The sequence below is a fragment of the Callospermophilus lateralis genome, chromosome 5 (genome assembly GCF_048772815.1).
Source record: "Callospermophilus lateralis isolate mCalLat2 chromosome 5, mCalLat2.hap1, whole genome shotgun sequence".
Lineage (NCBI taxonomy): Eukaryota > Metazoa > Chordata > Mammalia > Rodentia > Sciuridae > Callospermophilus > Callospermophilus lateralis.
The window spans coordinates 49,618,281-49,633,304 of NC_135309.1; the positions used below are offsets into that span (position 1 = coordinate 49,618,281).

The 15,024-nt window shown below is 37.4% G+C and overlaps 1 protein-coding gene across 3 annotated transcripts in view; it reads right to left on the reverse strand.

The window, feature by feature from the left end:
- Sema6a (semaphorin 6A) overlaps positions 1-15,024 on the reverse strand; it is a 126,001-nt gene that overhangs the window by 26,783 nt on the left and 84,194 nt on the right. For 2 of the 3 annotated variants that reach the window (XM_076856668.1, XM_076856667.1), the window contains exons 11-17: positions 12,306-12,437; positions 10,006-10,161; positions 8,491-8,667; positions 7,966-8,106; positions 7,797-7,877; positions 5,488-5,546; positions 2,941-2,961 (exon numbers count right to left, since the gene is read on the reverse strand). In XM_076856668.1, coding sequence (XP_076712783.1) covers positions 2,941-2,961; positions 5,488-5,546; positions 7,797-7,877; positions 7,966-8,106; positions 8,491-8,667; positions 10,006-10,161; positions 12,306-12,437 — 767 coding nt within the window. Of the gene's footprint in view, positions 1-2,754; positions 2,806-2,940; positions 2,962-5,487; positions 5,547-7,796; positions 7,878-7,965; positions 8,107-8,490; positions 8,668-10,005; positions 10,162-12,305; positions 12,438-15,024 lie in introns of all 3 variants that reach the window. The other variant, XM_076856666.1, reaches the window with a different exon arrangement.

Below are 15,024 nucleotides of genomic sequence, written 5' to 3' on the forward strand. Positions count from 1 at the left end.
ATACCTGATATTCAAAAATTTTAGAATCACCACATTAAAATATTAGGCAGCAGTCCTCAGTTTGAATCAAGATATGTGCTATTATATCCTCAAGCTAAAAAAAAAAGTTATAAGGAAATCACTTATATTCCTTCTTATAATTTGATTTTAGAGGCTACATTATCCTTATGCATTGCCTAAGAGACTTTGTAACCAAATAGTGCTACAAAAATAGGCAATCATTTGTGGCTATGGTGTTATATGTCAATAGATTTACAACCTACAATTTTGTCTTGTCAGTCCAATAAGAAAGGTCACATTTTAATCAACAGAACTTACGCTACTTGACTTCAAAAACACAAAGAAATAGATATATTTAAAAAGTTAAGTTGAGCACATCACATTGTTTCTCTGTATCTACAAGTCATTGTGATTCTAGAGGTTAGAGACCCTTTGAGCTACTCTAACCTATTAACAATGATTGTAGTCAAATAGACATAAAAGAAGAGACACTAAATCAATAAAGAGGAAGAGAGAAGGAAAAAAAAAATCAGGACCCAATTCACTAAAAGGGGTACTTGTATTTGTAACTGGTTTGCATACAATTTTTGCCAATAGAAAGTTTGCATGGTTTATTGAAATGATCCTTTTTCCTGAGATGGGCAGTTGTGGTTTAGGGTTTGCTGTATGGGTCTGCACTTAGCCACAAAAAGCAGGACATGCAAAGGACACAGCTAGAAACAGCTTGGGTGCACTTTAGACTTTGGGATTGACTCTCTTGTCTATATTTGTGCTCATAAAAATAGCAATCTGATTTTCCTCTGATGCTACAAATATATCATCTAGTCCACTGCCTCGCACATACCAAATATTTGCTGGATGAGTTAATTAAATCTCTTCTGGGTTTACTAACTTCGAAATAGGTATCTCTTATAATAGCTTATATGTTTCAAAAGTCTCCTGTATTTTTGTACATCCTGTCTAGACCATCATTCATTTTAATGGTCAATTAATCACCTAACGCCTTCATATTCAGCCTGAAATGGGCAGAATCATTAGCTGATAGGAAAATTCCGAATCTTTAGTTTCATTACAGAAACCACAGATCAAGAGATAAGGATGAATGGACATTGTCCTTTAAAGTGTTAATACGGAAGAATTAAAAAGTACCTTTCTTTTGAAAAGGAAATAAGAGAGAAAGCCATAGCTTGAAGAGTGATTTTTGTTCATGAAGAGCATTTTATGGTTTAATTATTCTATCTATATAAGAAATTGCCTGGGAGTTAAATTTGGTCTTAGGATAATTGATGAATGTTAGGGAGGCTGCTGGTTCAGTTAGTCTGAAGGTCTGAACTTCTCAATATTTGATAAAGATTATTCAATTATCAGAAATGATTGTAAAGTATGATATTGGAAAAGAGCAGATGCTAAGTTGGTTTTCTTTTTGAAGGCTTAATGCTAAGCTAGATGACATGTGCTTCCTGAGTGATTTTCTTTGAGTCTATAGTGTTCAATATTCTGGTTTGACTTGTAGATGAGAGAATGTTAAAGGTGGATGAATTCTGTGGGCTCATCTACTCCATCCTGCCTCACTTCACAGTGGGCTGGTCAGGAGAAACCAGGCACGGTTTTCCATTTTGTACAGCTCCAATTCATAAGATGATCTTTAAGACTTCAAAGAGGCTTTTTATTTATGCTAATCAGACCCAGGGAGTGAACATTTACATGGAGCTATTGAACACATTTGTAGCCATTTTCAACCATTTCTTTGAATCCTACATCCTCATTACTTTCCTTTCTTACCTCTGTTTTTCCTTCTTTGCCTTAATTGTTTCAGTCTCTTTTATTACCTACCCCTTTATTTAAAATACTCTCCTGTCACTATTCCTTTGTTGCATATCTTAAGCATACAAACCATAAATAGCTGAACTCTTGTCACCATTAAAATGCAAAAGCATAAAGTTGCCATTGCACAGATGTTTTTCATTTGATATTTTTTAAAAACACATGGATTGTTTACTTAATAAATATTTGGTGGTACATTTGAGAAATCTAAATGGAATGGTTTCATCTCAACTGTTTGCACCAAGAGTTCAGAATATTCTGTTTATGGATTTTGTAGCTGTGTTTAATATAATGCTCCTGTATTTCAGTCTGAGAACAATGGGATAAATCCTGTTTGCATATCATTTCCACTGCGTCACTCTTCCTTGTATATTCTCTGAAGAAAAAAGATATGTTTAAATATGCATACTTTTGTGAGCTTAAATTTTGATGACCAATTTCATGCTACATTGGAAAGTTTTGCCTAATAGGAACCTGGTGTTTATACCTGGTATATATTTTCCTCTGTGGAAGGTATAGTTCCGAGAGCCAGCATTTTGCAGGATGGTATTCTCTATCAGCTGAGGAGCTATATAGTCTATTTTAGTTATAAGCAATATTCTTTTATCTTGGATATACTTATCCAAAAGCAGTTTCTTTTCCCTCAAGAACTCATTAAATATATTCACCAAATTCCCAAAGGTTGGCATATTTCATGTTATATGGATTAAAAATTTAGGACTCAGTCTCCCACATCAACTGTCTCATATAAGCAGAGTGATTTTTGAAGCACAGTGAAATCTATAAATAATTTTTAGTGAATTGGGGCTCTGAAGTAACAAAGAATCTGGTCCATGATGTTTAGGAATGAAACTATAAACTACCACAGTATAAGTGACTTAAAGAATAAAAAAAAAATATATTTATGTATATATATATCAATAAACTGACCATACACTGTGTTGTAAGACATTTCATGATCTGGTAGAAGAGTTGAAATGTCTATAAAAAATAATGAGGATAAAAATTAATTAAAAAGAAACCTAAGGTTTGAAAATGCTCAAGAGGATTAGTGAAATAGGATTTCTCAGATAGATTTCCACTGATATTAAATTATGACAGTAATATCTTCCTTACCATTCAGTGCCACGAAGGAATCTGAAAGACAAAAGGGAGGAGGAGGTTACTTGATGTTTCACACTCTGCTTAGTGTGACTTACATAATAAGTGGGAATGAGCTAATCAGAACTATGCCAACACACAAGCCCCGATACTGAGCAAGTGCTCTTAATTCCTGCTTAGAACGTAAGGTGCTTTATACTAGGTCTGATTTCACACGTTCATATCTCTTCCATCAAGTGAGTTTCCTCAAAGTCACTGCCAGGAGGCAGGGAAAAACCAAGAGTCAGCAGGGGAAATGGTCACTATGATCACAAGTGATTCTGAGAATTCAAGTCCTACTTAATGTCGTTTTGGTAATGACATGCATGTGAATAAAATAAGAAGCACCTGCACCACATGCTTAAAGAAAGAACTTTTATTTATATTTTCTCTTCTCATTCTCATGACCATGCTAGAAAGAAGAGTCCAGTATCACAATATTCTGAACTCAGCAGGGGTTTCAGTTTGGAAATTAAAACAAAAAAATCAAACCCACACGCTTTTAAAGCAACATATGTATGTGTGTGTGCTGTGTTTCTGGGTCAGGTCACTGGTTTGCTCAGCGTATTACGCAGCCTCTGACACTGGCTCCTTATGATCTCCTCATTTCCTCTTAAGGTCCTTTTAAAGAGTCATCATGCACCAATTGCCTAACTCCTCTCTGAACACCTATATATGAATAGGTATGTCTAATACAAATAGTTCCTGTTCTAGTAGCACAGGGAGAAGAGAAGCCCTTGTGAAAGACAGGCAGGTGGAGGTGCAGCTCACTTCTTGCCTTGAGTGAGCCCCCCAAGGTGCTCAGGAAGGGAGTTCAAGGTCAGGGACGCACTAGGAAGAACAAAGGCAGGCATAGGGGCTTGACGATTGAAATGACCCTGGGAATTAAAAGCAAATCACTGGATTGGGACCTTAGGTTTCCTTAGCTTCCTCTGCTTGAGAACACAGATATGGGTGTGAGACTATTGATACAGTGGACACTTGCTAGAGGCACAGCAATCTTTACATTCTTCATGTATTTTCTGATTTAATCCAAAACTACACTGCTATTTTTCTACAGATGTTTATATCACCAGTTCATAAAACATGAAAATGGTTCACTAAAGTGAGTTAATTAAACATACATATACCCCCAAACCTGTTTCCCCAAAACTTAAGCTATAAGGCACCAAGATAATTAAGGTCCAGTGATCAAACCTCATATTGTCTCACTACTACACACTATGGTACATATGCATGTGACATAGACATTTTGGTGATGACACTATCTCCTATGCTAATTTTAATTTGTAAATTGTGCATATGAAGACACATAAGGATTTTTTTTGCACTATCCTCGTAAACAAAAATTATATAAGGCAAAGAATTTGTGATTAGTCCTATTTATTTGATTACATCTAATCTGTAAAAAAAAGCATAAGGTAGAAAGTTGGGCGACAGGTTAGTCTGAAATTTCCATACTCATGGCTATATGACTTAGAATAATTTCCAAGATTTTCATTATAGAATCAAGTATCAGAAGTGATACAGTTTCATTCCCTTTGGAGATAATTTTTGGTGCCATTGTGAATGCAAGTTGTTTTGACATTCAGCATATGTAACATTTAAAAAAATCATAAACTAAACATTTTTCTAAGAGCTTGGCATTATTCCTTAAATTAGTATTAATAAAACATTTTCAGGAGACTATTGATATTAGTCAGGTCATAGAACAACACAGGACAGTACTATTATTACTGTAATTTGTGTGTAATTCTGTCTAGTTGTCATAGATAAATAAAATGCTACCATTTAATAACAGAGGACTCTGAGATTGGCACAGTAAGCCAATTCCTATAAAAATGATATTTTGAATCACTTTGTGCTTATGAGTTATTTCTGAAAGTTTTTTCTACCACAAATGGTAATATACATAAATCTATTTTTAAAAAATAATTACTTTCGTTAGTCAATATGTTCAAAAAAGGATATAACAGTCTCAATTAAAAAGTTAGAGCACAATGATCAATCTTATTATTATTTGGCTAAAAGTTACAGTATAATAGCACATTTTTAAAGAAAACAACAAAACTGTCATTTTGTAATGGAAATGCTGACATAACTTACTGCTTTTCTATAATTCATAATTTCTAGAGTGAATTTGTTCCACAAAATGGGTGCCAACATTTATTTTTTCAATTTATTTTTTATTTTTTTAAAATTATACATGGACACAATACCTTTGTTTTATTTATTTACTTTTATGTGGTGCTGAGGATCGAACCCAGGGCCTCACATGTGCTAGGCGAGTGCTCTAACACTGAGCCACAACCCCAGCCCCGGATGCCAGCATTTATAGCAACAATATTGACCACATTGGATTTTACACACCCCACTTTCTTTACTTGATATTTAGAAGACAATTTCTGTTTATGCATGTTTCGGCATCAGCTGCATTCAGTCCATGTGTGGGATAATGTTTCTAGGTCATGTGATAAACGCATCTTCACTCAAAGACGAACATGGATAAAAAGCTTTACTTACTGTGACAGTCTCCCAGGCCATCTGTATTGCCACGCTCTATGTCCTGCTCAAAAGTCAGTCTTTAAAAAAAAGGAAGACAAAGAAAGATAGAAACAAACACAATAAATAAGTTGAGCCACGATTCAGGAAGGAGTGTTAACTTTCATGAAAGAAAGTAACACAGTTTGATAAATCTAGTGGCAGGTGCAAAAAAGAAAAAGATAACAGCTTGAAAATTTATCTCTGAAGTTTATAGAAATGAGTCATATGTGAATCTCCAAAGAGAATCCATGGTTTAAGCAGTTAATTCAGATCTTATTCAGGGAGTTAATTAGTTTGTAAAATTATTTACATTCTTTTTTTAGTTCCCTGAGCATTTCTTAAACATTTAAAAAGTTTAGATGTTAAAAACAAAACAAAACACTCTTCATATAAGCAATGCAGAGGACTATAAATTAAAAAGGAGTCTTTTCTTCTCTAGTTTCTCTTTCACTATTATTCCTGCCTTCTGAGACCTTTTTCTATTTCTTTGCCTAGCAGACACTTGTATATTGAAGTGTTCAAAGGTACAAATGACCGGTGGATATGTGGGGTCTGATTGGAGACAGAACCTGCTGGTGCATTGTGCTAGGACCATTTAGGATTTCTGCTCACTGCCAGCCCTGTCCTAGTCCTCAGGAATCTACACCCATGCATGCTCCATGTTCTTATAAGTCCATTAAGGCCACCAATGGGTTGTACAAGCTATATGACATTAACAAAATCAATTTTAATAATACCTAATATTTTGATTTTTAAAATAAAACACACTAGTATCAGCCAAAGGAATCTGCCCTTTTTTGGACAAGGCTTATTCCCATAATACACTTGAAATTTCTATATTGTGACTGCCTTCAGAGTTTATTTGTAAGCCATATAAACTGTTTTGAATGTCACACCTTGATCTAATAATCCATCATGTTTAGTTTCTAATGTCTTTTGCTGCATTAAAAATCAAATTCATCTTCAAAGGATAAAGATTTCTAGTGGTAATGAAAGTCAGTATTCATCAGGCCCTGAAGCCGACTCTCCAAGCAGAGTTCCACATGTTTTGAGCAATGCCAGTCATTGAAATATGTATGCAACCCTTAAAGAAACTATTTTGGAGTTCTGATGTTGATTAAAAATAGTTCATAATATATCTTTATATCTCTGTTCACATGTTGAATACACAAGAAAAGGTAAGTCATTTCTTAGCTTCCCTCCCCAGGTTTTATGATCTTTCTCCTCTATCTGGAAGATCCCATGAAAAGACACAAATTTCTAACTCTATAATATGACAACATTGCTACTAGCAAAGCTGCGCTAATATATAGTGAGTCAACTCCTTGCTTAAATCAAGTTTCTAGGTCAGATTTGACAGTTATCATTATATGTGTTTATGGGAATACTTGTCCTCAAATTATGCAGGTGGTGATCATCAGCTTCTATTAATTTGTCTAGCTATTCTAAAATAGGAAAGGAAGCTCAGAGCTATGTGAAAATGGTTGTTTGCCCTTTGGATCTGGGGAGGCTCAAGGGATAGCATTGTTGAAGGAAAGCCCTGTACTGCCATATGGCACCTTACTTGAGTGGCTGTAACCTGTCAAAGATGAACTGAATATTTTTCCAACTATTATTCTGGATTTCACATCTACTGAGGTCAAAGCATAAAAAGAAAGGTCTTAGCCAATACCATTTAAGTATTTAAAACTAGCGTAACAATTTTAAACACTAAAATCACTGGCGTGGTAGACTGTCCTAGCTGACTAACTGGAGAATTGCCAAGAATTGATTGACTGCCTAACGAGTAATAGGGTCAACTGTTCTTTGGCAGAGGAGGAAGCTTTATTGGATGTATACGCCATGCTTGCAGCATAAATGTGTGGCTTAACAAATGCTCTGCAATTTCTTCTCAGCCCTGTACAGTCAATTATAAGAGTCATTTTTTTGCGATGGCTGGACAAACCCCTCACTAATCTAATTGGTATCCTATTGCTCCTTTTCTCTGCTGTTCTTGCTCTGTGATGATCAAGGCAGGCACCTTCTTGTCCCTCTCTCCAGGGAATACGTTGAAGCCCACTGTGTTTCCTTTATGTGTGTTTTTAATCATGTGAGGGTGATTATTCAGTTGGAAATCTGCCACATCTGATGTCGTAGGAAGTCTATGAAATGAGGAAAGGAAAGGTAACACCGACGGTCCTGTGGCTGAGGTGTGTGCTGGTGTTGTGAGTGAGTGCAGCTAATCCCATATCTAGAATGTGTCACAGCCAAAGGCCACTCTGACCTCTCCCATACCTCAGGCTCCTTACCTGCTGTTGGGTGACAGATGAACACAGGAACCTGCTTCCTTTACCCATCCACAATACGGGTCTCTGGAGGCGATACAGGTTCTGTGGGAAGAAGATGATTGTCAGCTACCTAGGACTCCTTTCTAAGCATAGCAGAATTTTCTAATTGTCAATGTAGCAAAATACATACTTTTTACACTTCCCGTGTCGTTCACAGCGGCCAAGAGGAACCTTGATCACACAGGTGGAGAATGCAACATACAGAGAGCTACTGGCTCTATCCAGCTGCATGCCCATAATCCTTTTGTCTTCTACTCCGTCATAACTGCATCTAGTTTTATGGGGCATAATAATATCATTCATAGGTTCTTTGGATCAGTTTTCTCTTTGCTGCCACCACCCTCACACCCCACTTTCCAGTTCACAAGGTGATCTCTCAATGTGATCTAACTAAAGGTGAAGCAGATTCTGTGGACATGCACACACATGTGCATCTATAAACACACACACACACACACACACACACACACACACACACATATTAATGGCCAGAAAAAAAAAATGCTTTTAATGTGTTTAGAGATCTTTTTACTAACAGCTTGAAAAGTCACCTACAAATGCATAAAATGGAAGTCTGTCATGATTTTCTCTGAATGAAAGGAGGCCATAAAGCAAAACAAATTATTACTAAGAAAGGATCAAACACTCTACTTACTTTTCTGGGTTGTAAACGCTCATCTCCTCCAGGAAAAGACTGTCATTTAGGAAACCACTGTTTCCTATCCTGGCCAAGAACTTCAAGATGATTCCTTTTTCTGATCCCAGGAAAACCACAGTGTGATTCTGATACGGCCCAGCAGCAGTATCTACTGCAATTTTGGTCAGGCGGTATCTAAAATGATAGAATCACATTTTTTATCTCTTTGTTGGTCTATCAATAAGTGTCCCCTTTTCCACTTCAATTGTGACATAGCTTTCAATAATAATCTCAGGAAAAATATATGCATATAAATAATTCTCTCAAGCTGTTCTGGTCCTTTATATCCATATGCAGAGCATTAGTATGCCTCCAAAGGGGAGCAAAGAGGTATGTGTGTGTGGAGGCCAAGTTCCATAATAAATACCCCTAACCATCTGAAACCACTCAACAATGATCCTTTTCATGATCAACAAGGAAAGACTGATGTCTCCTATGGAGAGGATAAGAAATAATAAGTGAACTAATTTAACAATCCTTTTAAGGTTGAAAAGCAATAGCTACCATTCTTCATACTCTTCCTCTGAGGTACAAAGCTTTCATCAACAAAATGCTAGACTAGATAGTTTTCTGATTGTTAGAGAGGGCTGTAAGAGTTCTGATTGTGGAGAGTTGATGGCACTATTAATATATATAATGACAAGTAACCCAAACCGGGTGCCTAGAGTAAGTCCTACTGGGCATGATTTCTCTGAAATCCCTTGGTTATTCAGCCTGCCATAGACATGTATTTATCCTAAGTACCATGGCAGAAATCATGAGCCTTCCTGCAAATTATATACCACAGTTCCTATCTAATAGCCAAGAGCTATCGCAATACTTTAATATCTTTCAAAAAAGACAGGGTATAAAAATGATGATAAATTAACATTTGTTTGAAGACTGCCATACTTGGTTGGTACTTGGGAAAACCTATTGTACTATTTGAAAAGTAAGCTCTAAATAAATAAAAGGAAGAATACTTCATGTTATTATAGATCTCTTTTGCCCACCACTTCAGAAAATTAATACTAAAATATGAGCCCTTCATGCTGGCATACTTCTGCAAATGTGGTACACATGCTGTTTGACAGTTAATAATCCAGGGGCCATGCTCATGTGAAATCTGCAGCATGTTTTGCCACCATAACCACCCAAACAGGTATCCACATCCAATCACTGGTTCTCTTTCGCCACTCCTCTATTTTTGCACAGACTGGATTAATGAGCTAACCCGGAAGGAAATATCTTTCTTTCCTCTAATTGCTGGCATGTGTACAACTAGCCTGAAAATATTGGAACTCTCCTCACTGGGAATGTGGCTATGGGGATTTAATGGCATCCACCCAAACTGCCAGCATTTCATAGCTGAATCAATGCCCAGGATAGCAGAAGATGTTTGTGGCATTTCAAAGCATGAACCACTGATAGATTCTATGAGCATGAAACAAAGTCAGAGAAATCCATTTTGGACATGGTTTGCTTGGCACCCACCTGACCATCGTTCTCAGGAACCATGGTCTGTTGATGATGGAAGGTACTGCCTCATCCATGAGCGGGTGAGTCTTAATGAAGTTCAGGGTGTCATCAGGAAATTCATTGGAGGTGGCATATTTCTCTAAGGAGGATGAGCCAGCACAGCAACCTGGCCTAAAATGAAACAAAGGGTGGGAGGGAGGGGGTTTATTTCATGCCTTATGGCAAATTCTTTCAATGAACTGCTTCTCTAAGCATCTGGCATGAAAGAGAATGTACCGCAGGCAAGAGGAGGAAGTTGAACAATGCAGAATGCCACCAAATACAACACGCTGAGATTTCCTCTGGGCTGCCTCCTCATTCCATAAAGGAGCCTTCACCAGCTCAGTTCAGCTGCATGTTGGGGCAGCTTGGCTTGCTTCCAGAAGCACAAATGAACCCCAGCAAAAAGCAATGGAGCTCTAAACAAGTGAGTTTGTGGTCTGCACATATCCCAGGGATGGCTCTACTTACTCAAAACCCCGCAAGAGGTTCTTGGGGGCATTTGTTCTACAAAGGGAGGAGTTAGTTGACTTTTTCCATAAGTGTAGAAAAGATGTTCAGAAAGTCACCAGGATACATACCAGCAAGGCTCAGTGTAACCATCTCTCATTACACGGGACTCAGAATTTGGGGGCTTGGTTTTTTTTTTTTTTTTTTTTTATTATTACTGCTTTTATTTTCATGATTTTGGCAGGTATGAAAAATCAATTATAATAAAGATTTCTTTCCTGCAAGTTCATTTCCTCATAATTGAATATAGCAAAATGCACATGAACAAGAAAATCTATGGTTTCAGGAGTGAAGAAACTTCCCAGCAAAATGAGACTGGGAAACACTGAAGCCAGGAGCCCAGGTACCTGGTTGCTTCTTAGTGCAGGAGAGGAGTTGGGGTTCTCACGATGTTGACATGACCTACCTCCATGCCATATGTCTACTGTGGCATGGTGCCAACTCAGCCTTCCAGTGAATGCATCCTGATGTCTACAACAGGGACCAGGCAGGCGTGTGGAAGCATGTGGGCAAGTCCTCTGCCCTGCCGTGGTGGAAAAATCATTTAAAAATGTGTCCTGGTGGTGATGGCTGAGTGATACCATCTTCACACACCAAACAGAGAGCTGGTATTCCTTGAAACCTGATCTCTTTGCCTGAACTTCTCCTTTCTGCTTATTGAGAAGGTGGTTTACAGTCCCAGGCAATGACTTAGGGAATCTAGCAGAGATTGCAGGAGCATGTTTTTCTCACTATGTCTGTTCTCCACAAGCAGCAGGGTATGAACAGACCAGTTAATTCAGGTGATGAAGATGAATGCTGACATGAGGGTTTCCTTGGAGTATAGTAGTTCACGGCATCTAAGTTAGTTCAATTAAATGTACTCATAGACTCATAGGTATTTCATGTCAGGAGGATGGGAGGTTTGGGGAGAAAGTTAGAAAGCAAAATGAAAAAATAAGGCATTGGGCTTCTTTCCTGGGTCACGCAAATTCAGTGGAGCTATTTCCATGTAACTTAATTTGCAAGTTTGGTAATGGATATGTGGAGGATGTGGAACCCATACCAGGAAGGCACAGGTGTGGGGGTAGAGCTTCATCTTGTTTGTATTCAGTTAGAATTAGCTGTTTCCCTGGGAGGATCTAAGGAAGATTACATGGGACCAAGAAATCTCTATTGTCTCTGGGCCATAGGCTTTCATGCGAGAAATTTTAGGGCACAATTTGCAAAGAGGTGACTACACACAGAATATGACACAACAGAAATATCCTAATAGTCCACTGTTTCTGTCCTCAGCCTGGAGTCTTAGAGTCAACTCTGACCCAGCTTGATCCCCAAATCTAGGGAAACACTGTTTACATTTCATACATTGTTAGAGAGATCCGTCTGTAAAATTGAGGGAAGCAAAAATAATTTCTCTAGTTATGTGATTTTACACAATATACTTTACCTCTCTAGGCCTCAGTTTTCCCCAATTACAGGCGAATGGGACTGGCTATATCAGATGGTTCCTATCATTCTGTTATGACATTAGATAAAATGCATGCATAAAGGTTAAGCAAGAGACTAGAGAGTCACCTTTCTGTATGTCCATAAGATAGTTCTGGATTTTGGTTAAGGGGATGAGGGCAAATGGTCTCCAAGGCCTTTCTATTGTTCTGGCATCTGTATCTGCCTGGCTAGCAAGGAAAATACCGGAATGCAGTTCACAGGATGTTCACGGTCAAAGGATCAAGTTCCCCCCATTTCTAGAAGTATAAAATAGCCAAATAAATATTAGCACATACCTAGGCTTAGGGACTCGTTCATCAGGAACTGGTGTCCAGGTGGAATCGGGAGACTTCTGTTCCTTGAATCTCCCAGTAAACACATTGGCAATGTCAAGCATGTCATAGGCACAAACTGCAGACCCAGGGATGCTGCAACATGACATTTCACAAAGTATTACACAAACATTATGCATGCAGTGTGCAAATACACTGTAAGAAACTTTCTTATTACAGGTGGGGGGAATTTAAAAGTCATACTGTGAACACTAGAGATGTATGGGATCTTAACTCATGAAAAGAATGTTTCTGTCAATCATACTCTCATCAAGAGCTAGTTTATAGCAAATCACATAGAGAAATAAAAAAAAAATCTTCATGACTTCATTGTCTCTCAAACCACTTTTGTTTATAAAGGAGCAATTATTCAATGGGTGAGAGAAATTTCATGAATTCCCTGATATTGCTATCAATAATTCAAAGATAAAAAAGTCTCTGGAAAATGTTCTGCATCTCCAATTTTGTGAAAATTTGAAAGAAAAGGACTCTACTATCCATACATTGCTTCTTTGAATTTGGATCTTTAAGCCAAAGACTGATGATGCAAGAATGTGGTATCGGTGGGAAGTGGTGGGGGTAAGATGATCACACATTTTACATTAGTTGCTGTATCTTTAAATTTTTATTTCCAGTTAATTTGCATGAGATTAAATAAGTTAAGTCTTAAAACATTATCACTTTCCAAATAAAGTACTCTATAAAGTGCTAAATAATAATAATGACAGTAATCTCCACCTATAATTACATCCTTGCCTGGCACTCCTGGAAGGACTTAGGCATTTTTGTTTTTTAATCAATGGTGGGAAGACATGAATAATTCATTCATCTGGGTATACTGTTTACATTTGAACCCATGTTTGTTTTGACTATGATCGTTCCCTGATTTTGATGAAATAAATTGTAGACACCAGCTGGCCAAGAGGTTTAATCAGGCTTTGAGGTAGTGAGCCATTACATGACGGGAGCAGTCAGGGCAAGGGATGTGCCGCTGTGCAGTGTGGGAGCGCGATCCAGCCAGGAGAAAGATTTAGTTTTTTGCAAAATGTTGAAAGGATATGGAAATGACTTCATACATGATTAGGAAAATTTTATGCCATCTTTAGTTTTATAACAATTACTGAAATATTACTAATAAAGCAAGAAATAGGGAGAGGATTAAAAAGCTTCTTTAAAACTAGGTGACAGGGTGAATTTTAAAGTCAGAATACATACATGTATTTGACATTCACTGAATTGCCTATTTAACACAGTATTTGACATTCACTGAATTGCCTATTTAACACAGTGATCCCTATTTGCATTGGAATTTTGGAACCTAGCATTGTTTATTTAATTTTTTTTTCTTTTTCTTTTCTTTCTTTCTTTTTTTTTTTTTTTTTTTTTTTTGTGGTTCTGGGGATTGAACCCACGGCCTTCTGCATTCAAGGCAAGCATTCTACCAACTAAGCTATATCCCTGGCCCTGTTTACTTAATTTTGTAAGATACTCTTTACTTCTTTCTCTCCTAAATGCAACAAGTTTACATATTTACCTTCCATATTAGGAAACATCAGATAAATTGATTGAGAACTTTTATGACGCATCCATAATAACTAAGGAATCTGGGGTTTTTATAATCTTCCCAAGGTTAGAATCATTTGTGGTCTTTTTGTTTCTTCCTCCTCTTCCTTCCTGTCATCTTTTCTCCATCCCTTTCTTTGCACCTTCTGATTATTAAACATGTATTTCTGAAATTCCTAATCTAAAGCAGTAAGTGCCCCATGACCAATAGAGGCCTTCCTTCATTTGGCTCACAGTTCAGTGTGGAAGCAAGTATAATTATAACAACTCCAAGGCAATCTTGTAAAAAGCAGCCCATAAAGAAGGTGCACAGAGTTTCATGGGAGGTGACTCAGCCAAGACTTGGAGCATGCACAGGGTTGCAATGGACAGATGTTGTTTGGACAGGCAGACATGGCAGAGAGCATCATGTGTGCAGAACACAGCACATTCTAGAACCAGACTTTGGTTCTGTAGGCTAGTGGCACAGGCTGTGTAGCAGAGGATGGAAGGAAGACAAGCTGAAGAGAGAAGGGAGCCACACCACAAGGGGGTTGGCATGCCATGCCAAGTAGCTTGGATTTCTTCCTCAGGGTAAAGAGAGCCCCTTAGGGATAGAAAACAACCTGACACACTAGTTTGCTTATGCGGACATGGAGTGGAAAGGGATAAAATCAGAGGGAGGAAAGCCAGAAAAGGACTGTAATTTATAAGTGAAAATGGGTATGCATATTTTTAAATGAGAAACTAGATTACCATATTCTGATTTTTATTGAATAAATATAATTTCTGAGACTGCATAAGCATCCCAGTGGATATTTTCTAGGGACCCTTTAAGAAATACTTCAAATGGAGTACCTATAACACAAGGGAACCCACTATGGGATTTTAATTACAAAGCAACTCACACTTTAAAAAGCCAAAATAAAACCCCAAAGTAGAAATGTGCTTTTAAGTCCCACTAGCCCTTGAATTCCCATTGACAAACACAGCATGCCTCTACAAAATCCTAGATAGATGGGTTTTGATATAAGAACAGTCCAGAGCTAAATTTTTTTATATATTTTTTTATTCTCAAGTCTAAAAATCCCTACAGATGGTTAAAGCTTACCTAAATCTAATCAAATAGTTCTTGCTGCAA